The sequence below is a fragment of the Nelumbo nucifera genome, chromosome 1 (genome assembly GCF_055504915.1).
Source record: "Nelumbo nucifera cultivar China Antique chromosome 1, China Antique-T2T, whole genome shotgun sequence".
In the NCBI taxonomy this organism is placed as follows: Eukaryota; Viridiplantae; Streptophyta; class Magnoliopsida; order Proteales; family Nelumbonaceae; genus Nelumbo; species Nelumbo nucifera.
The window spans coordinates 96,006,333-96,025,665 of record NC_142649.1 but is presented as its reverse complement, the minus strand read 5'-3'; the positions used below and the strand labels follow the sequence as shown (position 1 = coordinate 96,025,665).

The following is a 19,333-nucleotide window of genomic DNA, read 5'->3' as shown; positions in this document are numbered from 1 at the left end:
AATAGAGAATATAAAAGCTGATGAAAAAGAATTGGTACACTCAGATAACAAATTAATTATAAATAAACGGCCAAAGAAAAAGGTGCTACCTGTAATACTTAAAAGAGGCAAAGAAGGAATTGCAGAACTGTCTTTTTATTTCAAAGTAATCTTTCTCTGGATGTAGATAAGTTTTTAGGTACTACCTTTGTTATTAGAAGTCAAAAAGTCCAAATCATGTCTAAGCTTTAAACCTCTACCTTTTTCTTTTTCTGATCAATCAATACTGGATATACCCCAAGTCCATCTGAGGTCTGACTGTCAGCTACTAAATTCCAAGTTGCACAATTCAATGATCAGAGCTACTTTTCTTGCTTTGGGCCTCCATACTACTAATAAAATATGCTTTACAAAACCTACCAGAATTTTTAGCTAAGAAGCATCCACAGTTTTGAGTTTGAGATACAATAGTCGATCTGATTTTTGGGCTATGCACTCTGCAATCTATGGCCCAGCATTTTCTTACTTAGGAAAATGTAATGCTTTGTTATCCTAAATTTGACTTGGATGCGGTATTTTGAATGAATGCTAACTCTCCATTTCCTGCACTTGTGATTACACTATAACTCATAATGCAATGTTACAGCCACATACTATCACAGTTAGGGGTGCAATTCAGGTTGGTCCGAGTTAGCATTTTACACTTGGGTCCATCTTCCTCTTCTCTCTTCTCCCTCACCTTCTTCTACTTCCTGTTCTTCTCGTCTTCCTCCCTCACCTTTTTCTTCTTCTTCCGCCGAAGAACTAGCAAGTGACGTGTTTTTTCATGTATAAAATCAAACACTGAAAAGTCCAATTTTTACACTTTCCCATTCCATCCCACAAAGGTGCAAATGCTATACTCAAATCCAAGTTTTTTAGCTCAGGCCCAATTGCAAATATGAAAACTCAGGCTCAACCCATATAAAAAACTTGGGTTTGGCCCACCCAAATTACAGCCTAGATAAGGTGCACTGTTTATAATTTCTATTCACACATTAAGGTGATATCAGGATGGCAAAAGTAATTCAGCCCTTATAATTCGAATCTAAATCAGTAGGCAAACTTGGTAGGTACACTGAGTAGCACTTGTCCCTCAAATGTGTGTTTAAGATTTTGTATGGGTGAACTGCAGGAAAACTTGTGGGACAAGTGTTACATACTGATTGTGTGGTAACTCAATGTATTCACACTGAGTGTGCTTATCAGATCTAGACTCTGAATTACAAAAACTAAATCCAATTTGATCAAAGCAATTCAACTTACTAAAAGTGCTGGGGTGGACCAAAGAGGACTTTGGTCGAAGCAGTAAGAATTGATTTAAGTGACCATGATTTTGCAATAGATATGGCATTAAACAGAGTGGAATGCTGAAACAGGATTCTTGTAGCCAACCCCAACCCCAACCCCAATCCCATGTGGTTGACATAAGGGTTGGACGATAATAATATATGTATTAGTAAATTTGGTTTGAATGTTTATGTAATTGTCAAAGAGACATAAATAGAAAAATCTGATAGTCCAGGTCTTTTTTGTTTTACATGATAAACAATATTAAATCATTTCAAATCCATCTTATTAATAATGGTAATGATATTTTGATTTACTTAGTTTTAATTCAAGAATGTTCGATCTATAATCAAATCCAGTTCCGGTCTGATGTAAATAAGACAAACAATTTTAATTAATTTGAATCCCAAAATGAATGTAGCAGCCCTACATATGGCCTTGATGGATGCAATATGATTGCCTTTTGGTTTTGAAAAACAAAAAATCATAAGTATTGACGAACACACCTTGATAAATGGGATAGAACCAGAAGGCTTTTTTCTTGAACTTTCTTTCTCATTGTGTGGTTTGTCTGATTGAAACCTTTTCCTGCTACATTTCTCATCTGAGTTTTATCCCACTAAATGGGCTCAGCTCCATGAATCCTGTTTTGCTTGGTGCCATGTCCACCTCTCAAATGTCTACCACGGAAAGAATGTTTCTTTAAATAATCTAACATGAAATCATGAACCCTTTGGAATTATCAATTGTCAATTCAATGAATCTGAGTTTTGTAGTTGGATCCTTTTTGAGCCAATATAGTAATGTTCGAATCTATAATCTTGATTCAAATCCGTAAAATGGAATACAGTTCAGCACTTAATAAAATAAACAAAGCAAATATTTATAAGTTCTCAGTGCCTGCAGTTTTCTCTATAAATTAAAGGACATCACTAGTGTCTAGATGCCTAAAATCGCTGCAGCTTGGTATGCTAAATCAAAGAGATTGGTCTTGTTTTCATCTTTTTTTCTCCTAAGTACTCTGCAGACAATAAGAAAGTTAATTGGTTGAAGAGAAGGAGGTTCGGGGCTAACAATTAGGATGAAGAAGGGGGATTTTATTTCCTTCTTGTGTCATACTGATGAGCTATAACAAATTAAGGGTAGTCATTCTATCTATTTTCAATTTTTTCTTTGGTTTATGCAGAAATGGTTATAAATTCATAATGCGATCGAGAATGAGAGAACAGTAATTGAGAAGGTAATAGCCGATGCTATGTTATTGATTGAGGCACACTGGTTTAGCATTTGTTATAACATTACAAAAGCCAAACCGTTTGAAAGACTAAACCAGACTCCACTATCGAAACCCATTACTTTTTAAAACAATCACATAAATTTACATGAAAAAAAAAAACTACAACTAATAAGGAGGTTCAATCCAGATCTTCTTGCCACCAACCACGGCCAGACAACCATAGGTCGCGGTGCAAACATATCTTTTCCGAGCCTTGAGGGAGTAGAACTTGGCCGGATCCTCTTCTCTACAGTAATAGATTTTATCTGCTATTTGTCTTCTGGCTTTGACAGAGTCTGAAACTGAAACAGAAAATGAAGTGGACCCTAGAAACAATGCTCGATCCTGTAAGCTTTCGACTCTGACCCAACTCATTTGTGCACGATCAAGCCTGAAAATCTTGCTCCATCGTCCCTTTTCACTCAGAATAACCAGCCGAAGCTCTCCCTTAGACTCGAGCAAATACGTATCGTACATGGGATCATCAACATATGCAGAACCCGGCAATGCAAGCACATTCCAATCTTTCCGAGATACGTCGAAAGCTCCAAGTGTACCACGACGTGTGGAACAGTAAAACTTTCCTTCAGAGTAGACCGCATTCTTGACAAGCCAGAACCCTACATTGAAATTGTATTTGGTCCACGTCTTGTCCCCCCGGCGATACGTGTTGATGATGACACTGACAGTGTAGGCATCTACGGGGCTGTGTAAAGCGAAGAATATACAGTCTGGGGAAGTTGGGGAGGTCGAGAAGGTTGCAGCGTCAATGTCGAAATCCAGAACTGGAAGATCGATCCACTCCTTGGTGAAGGGACAGTAGAGGAAGAATGATGTACCACGAGGGTGTCCCTTCGATAGTAACAACCAACCGGATTTGGCAGCACAAACTTGCAAACAGCGAAGGTCCTCTGGGACCTTGGCCCCTGCGTCCATGTCATAAGCCTTCTTTCTGCAAGGATCGTAGAGCTTATACGAGTTGAACGGCCTTCTCTCGAATACCATAAGCCATGGCAGCTGATTTTCGGAATGGACTCGATCGACATTGGGTCTGCTGACTCGTTCGATGGACTGCCATCTCTTGCACACTGCACGGAAACGTATCTGATCAATAAAAGCCAGACGTTCCATGATCAACTGTAGAATGTCTTCAGGAAGATCGGACCACGGCCTCTCTCTATTACTATTTTTCCCATCAGTAAGTCTTGTTCTCTTTCTTTTGCCCGCCATCTCTTTCTTTCTCTCTTTCTTTCTTCTTCGAGATGACTGATCAAAATTGTATAAACTCGTTAAGTTTCCCAATCTTTACAATCATATATATACTAGTGTTGGACTTCTAATCTTATTAGAATTTCGTGAAGGAAACTTTTGCTTGTTTAAGTAATAATAGAAGTTCTGAAGCGGAAAAAAATTAATAATAGGAGTTATTAGATTTCTATTTGGTTTTGGAGTTTTAATCTCATTAGATTTCTATTTTTGCTTTATTTTCGGCAGTTACACTTTCTTAGGAGAGAAGGCAGGTGCAACTTGGCCGGGTTGGAACCTTCCCTATCAAGATCGATTTCCATCAGGCAAGCCCATGCCCACAACGACCCAACCGCATTTTGCAATCTTGCTTTGGGAATATCGTCGCATGAAATAAAGCATACAAGTATGGAGAGTGCCCTGACGGAAGCCGAACTCTTCCCATCAGGCTATCAAATTTGTAAGTAAGGCTGTGTTTGGTTGCAATGCAAATTTATTTGCAATGATGTAAAATTGTGATAGTGCAAATAGTTTGAGTCATTTATTTGTATTTTAAATTTGATCATATTTTGTTTGATTTCAGTACAAATGAAGTAAAATAAGACTTGAAACAGAATAAAGTAAAACCCAAAATAGAATTTACATTTTTTTCATTTGCACTTCCATGCATTTGTATTAATGCAAATAAAATTGCACTGCAAACAAACACAGCCTAAATGTTTATATACACACACCATTACACTCATGGCCCTCTGGTATATAAGCATATTTACATACCTATACGCATTACATATACATAATTAATGTGTAAGAATATTCAATTACAGGTATAATACCATAGAGTTTGAGTTGGATTAGATTGCGCAGTGTATCATAGCAAACCCCGATCCAACCTCCGATCTGACCATATTTTTTTTTGGGTTGGGTTTGGTTTCACTCAAAGCAAGTTGTATCCCTCCAGAGAGAGAGAGGGAGAGGGAGAGGGGAGACTTTACTAGTTATTAACAAGTAATTGATAACGTATTTTCCCTTTTTCCATTATTTTCTTATAATTTTGTTTGGAGAGCCTTATTGCCACCACTCTACTTCTTCGTGCACCTTACAACAATTTAGGTTCATTGTTTCCATTAGGCTAAGTTCGGGAGTACTTAAAAACAAGTGTTTGTTCAAATAAACACTTATTTTGGGCCGGGACTATGCCAATAAAATGCTTAGTTATGTTTGGGAAATAAGTCCATAAGTCCAAATAAATTCTTATTCTTTTATGAATAGGAATGACAACAACAGGGAAGGTTATCCCCATCCCCATGAAAATCCTTATCCCTGTCCCCTCTAGCGGGGATATATAAGGTTATCCCCGTCCCCATTCCCACAGAGATCCCCACTCCCTGTGATTTTTATTAATGTCAATCATTTTGTTTTTATTTTTTATTTTATTTAAAAAATTAAAATTAAAATAGTTAAAATGTAATACTATTTAAAAATATTCAAATGTATTCAAACATATTTTTAAAATATGAATATACATACATACATGATACATACATATATAGATATATGCATATCCACATATATATTAGTGGGGATCCCCACTGGGCGAAGAGTGCTCTTCATCCCCGTCCCTGTGGGGGGAAATATCATCCCTATCCCTGTCCCATTCGAGGCAAAACCCTCATGGAGATTGGGGAAATGAGAAAAATTGTCATCCCTATTGATCAAATTTTGGGTTTATTTTCAAGTTAAGTCCTCATTCAATAAGTTCTTATTTCCTTTCAGGCATGTCTTGACTTGCCACACCATTTTGAAAATACCTATACCACCCCTGTTTGAAATAAGTGCTTTTTCACCAAAAGCTCAGGAACACTAAAAAGTCTAGAGTGTAGAAACTACAATGTGAAGTAAAAACGTGAACCAAATTTAAGGTATCACCATTGTAAACTATTCAAAGGAAGTGGAGTTGCATGCAGTCTCATCAGAAGTTTTTACTTGTTGAACCCGAGGACAAATAAAAAATGGGTTCAAAAGATATGATATCCAAAAAAAATATCTGACCAATCAACACGTAGTAGCCAATCAGGTGCTATTTATCAAAATTCATGAATGGGTTTTGATTGGTCAAAACCCTTTTCGGCATTATAGATTTTTCTAAATATATTAAAAAAAAAACGTTTTATATGATCCTAACCCGATATAAGAAAATACAATGAAAAAACAAAAAGCCTTATTCGGTCATAAAAATAGAAACATAGATATTTTTTACCAAATTTTATATAATTCTTCTTAAAACTAAGAATAATCATATATAGTGACCCTCTCTCGTAAGTCATAACTAATTAAGAGGAGGTTCGACCCAAATCTTGTCAGGGTATTGCTCGGAATTCTTGGCAATGCATCCATAAGAAGAAGAAGCAGAATAGTTTCTTCTGTTGTAGATTGGATTGCCCCTCAGTGACCGAAACGCCACTTCCCTGTCTAAAAGGTAATACATCCTATTACCAACTCCTCCTTTCCCTTGTGTCGTTGGAACCGAAATTGTTGTGCGCCCAAGAAACAACGCTCGATCACCTAAGCTCTGCAACCTTACCCAACTCTTCTCCGACCGATCGAACCTGTAAATACTGGTCCAATGGCCATGGTTATTAACTAAAACCATTAACAGCTCTCCTTTAGAAAGTCTTACTCGAGCCGATATGATTACATTGTATTTCCGGTACTGGAAGCACACTCCAACTCCTCTCAGCTACATTGAATGTCCCGATCTTGCCTGAACTATTGGCGCAATAGAAAATCCCTTCCGAGTACACTACATTCCTGATGACAGAACGGAAAACCAGAAACAAAGGTATTTACAGTCCATTCTTTATCGCCAAGACGACATGTCCCGAACCTAACTTGGTTGCGATCTTGAGAATTGAACACGGCGAAGAATATGCAGTCGGCAGATTCTGGGGTTGAGGAGAATGTGGCAGTGGTCCAAGAGAAACTCAGGCCCGGGAGGTCAATCTTTTCCTTGGTAAAGGGATTGTATACGAAGAATGAAGTCGAAATAACGAAAGCTTGATGGAGTGGACGATGCAGTTGTAAGTTGAAGGAGGATAGTAATAACCAACCGGATTTGGAGGCGGTGACGTCTAAATGTTCAGGAAGGCCTGTGTTTTCCACGGTGTAAGTTCTCTTATAACATGGGTCGAACAGTTGGAAAGAAGAGTTCCAGGAGTTTACATTGAAGGCCATGAGCCATGGCAATTGGGTTGCTGGTCGAACTCGATTGACTGAATTCCAACTCTTACAAACTGCACTGAAACGACATTGGTCGGTGTAGAAGAGATTTTTCTTGATCAATTCCAAGAGTTCGTCCGGAAGGTCGGGCCATGGTCTTTCTTCTTTCTGTTCATCAGAATGGGATGTGGGCTTTAGTGGAGTCAGCGATGTCTTTCTCCTTCTCTGCCTTGGCGCCATTAATTAACCACTCTGCAATTTGTTTTTGTTTCCTTTTATCCGAGACTGCAAGATAGAAGGTTGTCTTCTTAGAAATCGATCGAATAAGCAATGACAGGGTATAATATCTATACGTATATGTATAGAGGAAAAAGTGGAATCATTGTAGGAGAAGGACTTGAGAGAGAGTTTAGAGTACTAACAGGAATAGATCCTTTATATTTTTGTTTTATGAATCAAGAGAAGTACTTTCCTTTTATGATTAAAGTACCTTTTTTATTGTTGCCAATAATTACTATTTTAGTTTTTATGTCTTAAAGGATATTTTAACATCAAAGATATATTAAAATCACATAAGAATCAATATATATATATATATATATATTAAGAAAGTAGCAGGGACCCGTCCGATGCATGGAAAAATCTGAAAGATTTTAAATAATTTTATTTACTATTAATTAATATTAAATTAATAATTTTTAATATAAAATACCCTTATTAATATAAAAATATTGTTAATTTTCAATATTTTTTAATTATTTTTAGTATTTTAATTATGTTTAGGGCTTTCATAATTTTTTGGATTTTTAATTAATTGTTGGTATTTTTTCATTACTATTCAGTAATTTTTGCATATGAGTATATTTTGCAATAAAATACCGTTAATAAAACATTTTCTGCATTTTATATTTTCATTAATTTTTATAAATTTTAACGAGCTCATTATACATAATAAAAGGTCTCAACTCATAAAAATTATTAATTAATTAAAATGCATTAATAAAAAGTTATCTAATTATATTATTAAAACTATCAATTAATATTTTATATTTAAATTTCTTATTTTTAATTAATTGTTGGTATTTTTTCATAGGGTTGTTCACGGGTCAGGTCGGGTCGGTTTAATAGCATTTTTCCAACCGACTGGACCTGGTAGGTTTACATAGAAATGAAACCAAAACCGACCCAGTACTAAGTAAAACTGACCTGGTCGGTTTGAATCAGTTTGGGTCGGTTTTGTGAATGATTCTCTCGGTGTGAACAGTAAAGGATTCAAGTTTAAGAAAGCAAAGGCTGGATGCCTGGAAATTAAAAATGATTTGATGGATTAAAACTGATATTTTATATATAAGAAATTTTATATATAATATGTATGTTTCTAAAATAAAGCTGATATATATATATATATATATATGAAATATCGGTTTGGGTCGGTTTGGTTCCGGTTTTCACACATGAAAACCGAAGCCGAACCAAACCATTGGTTTATGCTTTTTTGTAACCCGAAACCGACCAGTGCTAAAGAAAAACCGGCCAACTCGGGTTGGATTGGACTGGGTTTGTCGGTTTGAGTCTTGTTATGAACAACCCTATTTTTTCATTATTACTCAGTAATTTTTGCAATAAAATACTATTAATAAAATGGGATCTGTATTTTAAATTTTCATTAATTTTTATCACTTTTAATAAGTTCATTATTCACAATAAAGGTCTCAACTCATAAGTTATCTAATAATATTATTAAAACTATCAATTAATATTTTTTTATTTAAATTTCTTATTTTTATTAGCGTTTATTAAGTTTGATATTTACTAATGTCTGAACCCATTTTATTAACAGTATTTTATGCATTAGCATTAGTCCCTATAAGGAAAAATAACCAAAACATAATAAAAATATCCATCAACTATTTTAAAGAGGAAAAAAAAAGGAAACCTTGCCAACCCAAGAAACATCCTTAATGTGAAAACCATTTCAAGATAATACTTGTTCTCTAAAAAATAACCTGATATACAAATAAAAACAATTTGTAAATAGAATTAAATTTCATAGAGCTACTGAAAGTATATGCCATCCCACCGGGGAGGTTTAAGCAACTCTCAAATAACCAAGGGGGGTTTGGCAACTGAAAAGGAAATAAGTATCATTGATGTATATTCTAATTATTGAATTCTAAATACAATAACAAAAATCTAAGACCTGTTATTATTATTTTTTTTACAGGTTTTATCTAGTACCTTCTCAATGGAAAGGATGACAGTTGACCAACCATCTAAATGCCAATAATTACCTAGCTTATAAATCAAACTCCCATTACACAATTTAAGAAACACCTAAAATATACAAATTAGAAGTAGAAAAAGACACAACTTGGACCTCACCTTCAGGTTGAGAACAAAATCCATACACTTGATATAAGTTGGACTCTTAACTACTCTTAAATCTAACATTACTGTTCTAACTGCAAAACCAAAACCTCTATGAAACTAAAAGCATAAAACCCATAAAAAATAATAAAAAATTAAATTAAAGTGAAATATTGTAACTTCATTCTACATCACCTTAGCAACCTTCTTTGCAAGTACAAAAACCACTTGAACTTGCATCAATCCAACCATATTGTTCTCATTGATTGTCTTCCCCTAGGCAAAGCAAGTTGCATGTATGATTCCGTACTGGAATTCACCATGGAAAGCCTACAAAGTTATCATGTAAAATACAAGAAATGAGAATAAAGGTAATAAAAAGGGGAAAAAAGTAACAACTAAAAAAGAACCCAAATAGTTTGTATCTTGGAAAATAACATGAACTAAGTTCTTCATGGAAGTGGTGACATTGCTGAATTCGCTGTTATAGTGAAAACACTAACATATGAAACAGGCTAATTTATATGCTACATTGATCGCTTTCTCCAATATGCAAATCAGCAACAAACCTACAATATTATGTGATCTAGATATAAAAAGGGAAGGAGATTGATTGGTGAAAACTACTTTTTTCCTTATTTAAGGTTGTAACTTGGGTGGGATCAAACTTGATAATCCAGAAGTCAAGAAAAAATCTCTAGAATTATAAGGAAAACATTTGTGTTTATATGGCAATCAAAATACCAACACCAAACCATTCCATAAAAGACGTGAGATTACCTATTTAAAAAAAAAAACATTAGTAAAATTAACAAAATTATTTTTTATTCATATAATTAACTATGAAATGTGTTTATACATCCTCCAATAACCATGTTATAATGCCTATTTATAACCTCATGAAAGGCTTCAAGTTTACTGTTTGCACTACAAAATCATGGTGGTTATGAATTTTCTCAAATATAAAATCAACTTATGGTGGTACCATTAACCCAAGTCTAAAAACAAAGGATAAAAAAAAAAGAAAAAGAGAGAAATTTACATGCATGGTCCCATAGTCAATAAATTTTGATCAATCCAAAAAATTGGTAAGCTAAACTAAAATTCAATAGAAAATTATTTAAATTTCCACAAGAGGAGAAAAAGGAAAATCACTACCTGCATGGGACCCACTAACCATCACATTCTTGATTAGCATATATAGTCAACCTGTGTTGGGAATAGAATAGAAAGGGTGAAGAAATGAGCAAGTTACTGATGTCGCGCAATCTGGAAGCTCCCTTGTGTCGAGTAACTCGGATTTCGACTTGGATGTCTACCTGGTTGGGCCGAGCTGTATGGGGCCGAACTGATATTCGAATGACTGAGCTGATATATATTGTAAAGGGAAGAAGGTGATAGTGCCCGGGTGTCTTTTACCCGGGGAGGGCACTCTGATGCTTAAGTCAGAGAGTGTTTGAATGTTCTTTAAGAAATTGAAAGAGCTTAAGAGTGAATGATTATGTGTATCCTCTCAAGTGGGAATAGGTGTCTTTTATAGGCATCAGTGCTTAGGGTCCTCTTGGTAACGGGTTTGAAGCTCCTCGCGGAGCTATTTCCGTTTTATCTAGCGCGTTAATGTGTCAGTTGCGAAATCCCCATGGAGGATATGGTTGGCTCGAGTAAAGTCGAGGCATGCGATGTGGCAGACCATTCTAACGGTCGAGGCACCGGTGCTTTTGGCAGCATACTATTGAGGATGGTTAGCAAGCTCTCCCTCGCAGGTCGTCTTGAATCTCTATAGCTCGACGATTACTAGGACAGATCGCCACAATCTTATGGGGTCTGCTAGTTCGGTCTTGCCGAGGTAGAGATCAGCCTGGGCAAGGTGCTCTGAGCTGGTTTGCTGACTCAGCACCAAGATGTCAACCGGAGGCCACGTGTCACTATTCGATTGGGATGACCAAATTACCCCTCATTAGTTACAAATAATGTTAGAGAAGATCAAGACGTACTTGATTATAAACTGAAGTCTAGATATGAGAGTTCCTTCAGACTTCACCCTTCAGTTGATCCAATCCTACAAATCCATAGACCTTGATACCCCTCCCATATTCTAGCTATGTACGTCGGCGTGCATTCCTCTGCTAATATGCAACAATTGCATTCCGCAAACTCGACTTCACTCTACTCCCAAATTTCAGTTGAGGTTGACTGAGATTTCGAAACGGTCATGGCCATTGGATCACATAGAACTGTAGCAGACATTGTCGTAACCCTATAAATCAGAACTGGAAACCATTAGAAGATCCCCTTTTTATAGTTACCTAATAGAAGTCAAACTCATTCCGTTATGCACCGAACTTAAGAATGCTATTTTTTCCTCACAGAGGCTTCAAAAGTTGAAAGGCTTCAATTAGAATTTACCTTTTTGAATATAGCTTCCATCTAGAATACAGCTGAAAGACCTCCTGGTTGATCAGCTTCAATCGATTGACCGACTCCTTGAACCCTTAAAACATACAGAGATGCCGAGTCAAAACAATCACGTATTCCTCTTATCCTCCTATCTACTTGCTATCTCTCCTTCCCCCGCTCACCTTCTTTAACCTCGTTTGATTAATGCAAATCAACCGAAACGAAACTTCTAGACCCTGTTGCTCTATTTCTCCCGACACATGAGAAGTAAGAAGTGTTGAAGGAAGATAGGGAGGGTAGTGTACTAGCGTTATTAAGAAGATAGATTGTGGAAGAGGTAGGAAAGAGAATGCCAGAGTGAGAGAAATATATAGGGGGGAGAGAACTCTCCCGTTCTATGTTCTTTTCCTCCCTCGAGACCTGGTGGTAAATGAAAGAAAAGATGGAGGGTGGAAGATGTCTTGGAAGCCCAAACGTTTCTTGCTTTTGATTGGTTTTCATACAAATTATGTGGAATAAAAGAAAAATAAAAATAAAAAAAGACAAAATTAGAATGGGGGTTTATATATATAGAGAGAGAGAGAGGGCTACCGACATGGACAGACCAATCGAGTGTGTGCCTCACTTCTTTTATTGCACGTGTGACAAATGTCTCACTACTCCACTCTCTTTTTCTCTCTCTCTTACTTTGACATACTACTTTCTCTCCCAGGCCCCAATTTCCCTATATATCTTCCTGCTCTCTCTCTCTCTCTCTCTCACCACTTCCTCTTCCCACTCTCCTCTCTCTTTTCTGCCTCTCTTACTTCTTCCTCACTCTCCTCCCTCTCCTCGTTGCTTCTCTATCGTCCTCCTCTTACTTCTTTTGAAACATCACTCTCACTTCTAAAAATTCCCTTCTATCTCCCTATCGCATTCATCCTTTCTCTATCTTTTATAATAGGAGTGGCTTGCTCCTTGTCTTGATGCAACAATCCAATGCCAACATTTGCCACCCCTTTTCTTGATCTGCAACTTCTCCTTAGGGTTTTCTCATTTTGAGATTGTTTGTAGGAGGTGCAGTGAAGACTGGAGAGCCGATATTGAGAGGAAAGGGTTTGTGAATTTCTCAGCATCATCCGTTTTCAATTACACCGAAGCTTGTCAACAGTTCAAACACTAAAAATGTAGGTAACATCTCCCTCAATCTCTCTTTGTCTCTAACCTTGATAGGTTGGTTTCTATTTGTCTATGTTTTTGTAGGTATTAATTTCTGTTACTCGGTGAAGGGGGGTTTTATAAGTTGAAGCTATCTATTTTCTCCCAGTTTTGGGTTTACAGTTTGTGTTCTCCAATTTTGGTGACCAGTCAAGTCTCTGTTTATTGGTTTCGGTGGTTCGTGTTTGCTGTTTTTGGTTAGGTGAATCTCGTTGGTTTTCAAGTTTCTTGTTAGGGTCTGCATTTGATGGGAACCATTGCAAAATCTGAAACTTCAAGTAACTTTGTTTTTAATTGTTCTAGAACCAAAAAAGGGTTAACATAGTCAAAAAGACTTAAGGAAATTAAGAATTTAATGGGGGGGGGGGGAATAATAATTTAATTTGAAAATAGCTATCCACTATATGAGAAATGAGAGAAGGAGATTCCTATGAGCTTTGTGGTGAGAAATGTACATATTGCCTTGTACATAGTAATTTCAAATAATAATAATTCTAGCATGATGTATTGGTGGACTTGTCAACATAATGACTTTGTTTCCAATCTTCTAAGTCATAGTTTATATATGACCGCATATTTTACATGTGCTTAATTATCTTTTAACACAAACTATTGACTTGGAGATGACATTATTGGTTAAACTGTTGACCTATTTTATGAGATCAATGGAACACAAGCGAGATATTAATTCCCATTTTCATTTAATTTTATATTTTAGCCACTTCCATAATTAGTAATAATAATTCTTATTTCCATACATGTTTTTGTAAAATATGATGAATATATATTGTAAAAGGTATGCTCAATTTTTTTATAAATTTTATAAAACTTTGTTGTATTTTTATTTTTGTTATTTAATTTATAACAACACAATTAGTTGAATTTTTAGATTAGAAAGGAAGTCTTGTTCCAATTGATTTTTAGAACATTAGTTTATTTGGGTTTTGGAATTGCATTTTCCCTTTATTATTTCTGAAGTCTGAAATATCTGGTTTTTAGATGCAATGCTTATTTGGTGTTGCATATCAAATATGATCTAAAATTTTAAAACTCAGGCCCATCACTTAACACACTTAGAGGCATTTCAGATGTGGACTAAAGTCAAAAATACCCCTACCCCATTCAATCTCTCTCTCTCTCTCTCTCTCTTTTTCTCTCTCTGCCACCGTTGTTGCAACTTGTAGCAGCAGCGGTCAAGGTTCAAAGTATCGACAATGGCTTACAAATACGCCCCTCCAGGGGTTGTATCGGGTCACTGGTTCAAAGGGTATTCGCGCCTTAAACCGAACCCTCTGAACTGATTTTAAAAAAAATAAATAAAACGTAAAAAAAATTTCTGACAAAGGCGTGTATCGGTCTGTGTCAATATGTAGAACCTTGGCGGCAGTTCACTCACTCACTCACTCTCTCTCTCTCTCTCTCTCTCTCCCCTCCCTCCCTCCCTCTCTCTCTCTCTTTGTCTCTCCCTTGTCTTCCCTCCACCGTCGTTGCAACTTACAACAATGAGTACCAACGGTTCTCTCTCTCTCAAGAGGGTGAGTATAAATAATAATAACTAATTATAAATTATTTTTACTATTTATTAATTTTACACGTGTTATTTATTAATTATTAATTATTTTTATTAACTAGTAATTTTTAATTATTTCATTAATTTTTTTAATTTTTATTTGTGTAAATTATTAATTATTTTATTATTTTTATAGTCATTATTTTTTTTATTTTAATTGTTTTATTTATTAATTATTAAATTTTAATTATTAATATATTATTTTATTTGTTTTGTTTCAATATTATTTTGAAGTTGAAAATTATTTTTTATGAGATAATGCGAGTGGAACTCAACATTTTCAAATAGTATGTTCTAGGGGTAAAATAGTAAAATCAGTGAATTTCAGGTGGTAAAGGGTTGGTCCAAAACAAACAAACTTATGGATTCAGAGCCTCTAAAATATAGAAAAGCACCTATGCTTCTTTTTACATTTCAAACACATAATATCTTTTTAACTTTTCAGATTTCAGATTTCATATTTATCAAACGCCAAATAAATTTTAAATTTTTGCAGAAAATAATTTTTATATTTGCACAATTTTTACAAACCATTTTCAAACACTTTTTGGGTACTAAGTTCTAAAGTATATTTGTCAACACTAAGCACATCTCACATGTCTTCCCTTCACTCATTTAATAGATTATAGATTTCTATTAAAATTTAAAAGTGAAAATCTTCAACTCTCAAAAAGAAGGTCCATTCAATTGTGGACTTGTATGGTGATGTCATGTGACAATTAAGAGGGTGTTTGGTTCCGTTTACATTTATTCAGTAAACGTTTATTGATGTGCCACATAGGTGTCTTCTCAGCATTTTCTCTCTCTTGCTCTTCTACATGCATCAAAAATGAAAATAGTGAACTTTGGTTTTTGTGTATGCTAACTGTTTGTGAAAGTTATTTTTTAAAGCTTCCACAAACAACCAGGCATTTATTCATTGTTACACTGATGTGGAGCCTAGTGGTGCCTAGTTGTCATAATGGTTGCAATTATTGCATTTATCGGTTTTACCAGCAAATAAACTACAAACGTTTTTTCAATAAACATAAACGGAACCAAACAAATACTAAGTATATAGTGGAACTCCCTTAGATTATCTGAGCCTACCTTCATCGCACATAGTAGGGATGTCAATGGGTCGGGTTAAGAGGTAACCCACACTAACCCAACCATATCAAGCCAGGGTTTGGTGTTGGGTTTAGGTCAAGCCAAACTCACACTGGCATTGACTTCTTAATAACCGTAAGCCCAAGTTTGCAAAGTTAAGCACATTCCAACATTGGAGTGAATACTGCCGGTTTATATAAGCAAATAAACAATGAAGTTGTTTATTGTCTACACAACAAGTGGGTAATTTGACCCATTAGTTTAAAATGCTATAACCATGCATGTCATCTCCCAATTTGACCTGGTAGCTTTTATCTTTTTGGCCCTTTGAGAAGATGGAAGACCAATCAAACCCTAATTAAAATGTTGGTCATTGGAGTATTGGACATTAAAGAACATCGATCAAATACTTATTATTGTTGATTCAAATAAAAAATCATCATTAGTTAAACTTACAACTGACCAATAAACTGGAATCATAAACGTGATAAGAAATCAGGTGTTATTTATCAAAATTCAAGGGTAGGTTTTGATTGGTCAAAACTCTTTCCATATCATAAATTTTCCCTACAAACAATTCAAGACAATTCTACATGAAATATATAGGAAGATACGTGTAACACTTGACAAACAACAAGAGAGGAAGACTGAAGTACTAAATGTATAGAACTACAACTTGGGCTAGGATAGCCCAAACCCAACCAGGAAAAGTAGGGTGGAGTTGGGCTGGGTTTAAATTAGGGTTGAAAAATATAAACCCAACTTAACTTTAGGTTGGATTAGGGTTGAAGCTTTGACCAACCTGATCCAACCCAAACCCAACTTAACTTCATATTTTCATGTATTTATATACTGTGTATTCACTATTCATGCATGTGTGTATATGCAACTATGCATCATTTTTTTTGAAAGCCCATAACTATGCATCATAAATGTATATGTCTATATATTCATGTATTTTTTCACTACAAGTATTTATGTATTTATCTATTTATTTATCAATTTATACATGTATTTGTGTATATTATATGTCAGCAATTTTTAATTTATGGGCATTTTTTTTTAAACATGATAATCATGTTCTTTTACACATAATAATTAATGGTAGGTTTTATTTTATTTCATTTGTACTATAATCAAATAAGATAAGGTAAAATTTGGAACAAAAAAAAAATCAGAATTTGCACCCAAATCATTTGCACCACCGTAGTTTTGCATCGGTGCAAATAAATTTGAATGGCAACCAAATGCAGTCTTAGTGTCTAGAAAATAAATATATTTGACAAAAAGTATAGAAGTTGGGTCAACCCGAGACTAACCCAAACCGAACTTGAGCCCGATCTGAACCCAACCCAAAGTTTTAGGGTTGGGTTAGAATTAGGATTGGGGGTTCAACAACTTGGGTTAGGGGTGTCAACTGGACTGGATTTGGTCCAATATGATCCAGTCCAATGTGAGTCCATTATAAATGGACTAGGTCCAATCCAATCTAATGAATATTTCGGGCTATTTTGGATCAGTCCAATTCAATGTCTGCACCGTCCAATCTGTTCAAATCCGTTTTGATTTAGATTTAGATTGATTTCATTCCAAACCCGATCCATTGACACCTATAACTTGGGTTGGTTTAGGGTTGACCTCAGCCCGATCTAACCTGAACTTGCACCCCTATAAATATAGTACCTGTTTTGGTCCTTATTTTCACTTCAAAAAAATGTTAATGTTAAAGGGGTAACTTTTGTCGAAGTAATTCAGTTACTTAGGTACCATTCAATACATGTTGTGTAATTGCACTTGCAGTCATTTAATTTTAGTATTTAAATAGGTTTTATGAAATATGTGTAGAATACCTATTCTATCTTGATTTACATTTTTAAAGGAAAAAATACTTATACCTCCCTTGACGTTTATGAAATGTACCTAAACCTCCCCTCACCTTTAAAAGTTGCAAAGACCTCCTCTCACTTTTGGTATAAAAGTTGCTTATCGACCCCTTCCATTAATTCTAGTGGATGGAGAGTGAAAAATTCCCAAACTAGTGACTATCTTTGTGTGTTTACCAGAAAAGTTAAAGTTTCATATTACTAAAATTACCCTTGTAGGATTATTCTGCCATCACTTGAAATAATTCCTACTTAGTTCCTCTTTTCCAGTTCTACCACCCAACTCAATATTCTCAAGGATTCTACAAAAAACACTATGTGCAAACAAAGAATACCTACTTGTCGAAGGTTATTTCACACAATTTTTTGAATTTACTTTGATTCTTTTTTAATTTTTAGAGGTAGCTGTTTTTTCATGCGTTGAATACATTATTAACCTAAGCTTTTTGTGTTTTTTTATTCTTGATTTGTCTTGATCTATTATTGTTTATATAGCAAATAGAGTGAGTAAAAAGCATATATAGATCGTACTTGAGTCTAGAACAGATCATACCTTGTTTTGTTATTATTTATATAGGCAACTTCACTGTTTGTTTAATACATGGGTCTAAGGGAGGTCTTTGCAATGTTTAAAGGTGACGGGAGGTTTAAGTGCTTCTCAGAAACGTTAATGGAGGTTTAAGTATTTTACCCAAACATGATTCATGGGTATTTTTTTTTAAAAAATGAGCAATAAATATCTATTTCTGTTAAGTTTTTTAACATGAAACAAACAGAAGGGGTCAGTAAGCAACTTTTACACCAAAAGTGAGGGGAGGTATTTGCAACTTTTAAAGGTGAGGGGAGATTTAAATACATTTCAGAAATGTCAGGGGAGGTTTAAGTATTTTACCCTTTTTAAAATGTCAAATAAAAGGGCAATTTTTGTACGACAAAAATTCTAGAAATGCTATGAATAAATTTGTATATTTTAAATATAAGTATAGATATAGATGCAAATCAGTTATGAGAGCAACTTGGATCGGATTGGATTGGAAATTTATTAAGATTTTAATGAGCCCGTACTCTAGCCCAAGCCCGATATAGAGCCCGTACTCTAGACTTTACCTACCTCCTTAAACCTCCCAACTTGTTAAGGATGCAAATGGATTGGATCAGATTCAAATCGGGGTATATTCCAATCTATTCCAAAACACTGTAGATCTGATCCATTCGTATCCAAAAATCCAATCAGATTTCATATAGTCATTTGAATTCGAATCTGATCAAGATGTCAGATATTCAAATATGATCTGATCTGATTTAATTTTGAAAAAAATTAATAAATTATTAAAAGGAAAAGAAAATATAACTAATTAAATAAAGAAAAACAAAAAATACAAGTATTTTTTCAATTATTTTCATCAATATATATATATATATACGTTTTTATAAAAAACATTATAAAAATGCAATATAAATAACATATATATTGTATCGGATAGGGGTGATCCGAATCCAATATAAAATCCGAAAAGAGACATCTGAACCCGACAATATAGGATCAGACTTCTGATCGGATCATAATCTGATCCATTTGCACCCCTACAACCCGTATTGTCTTGAAACCCTTAGATAGAGATCTGTCACACATTACAACCAAGCCCACGCAATTGGCTCGTGGTCATGATAACATTGAGGGTAATGTGCATATACCCTCAATTTTCAACTAAACAAATGTCACACATTACATTACATAGATAGAGATCTGTTTGATTTTTCTAATCTGAACCTTAACCCAAC

The 19,333-nt window shown here is 34.9% G+C and overlaps 1 protein-coding gene across 1 annotated transcript; it reads right to left on the bottom strand.

Moving 5' to 3' along the window:
• Positions 1 to 2,710: 2,710 nt before the first annotated feature.
• On the bottom strand, positions 2,711 to 3,814 carry LOC104605620 (F-box/kelch-repeat protein At1g57790-like). Its single transcript, XM_010270452.1, has one exon. It carries the CDS (start codon positions 3,812 to 3,814, stop codon positions 2,711 to 2,713), a length of 1,104 nt encoding a protein of 367 aa, XP_010268754.1.
• Between the last annotated feature and the right edge of the window lie 15,519 nt (positions 3,815 to 19,333).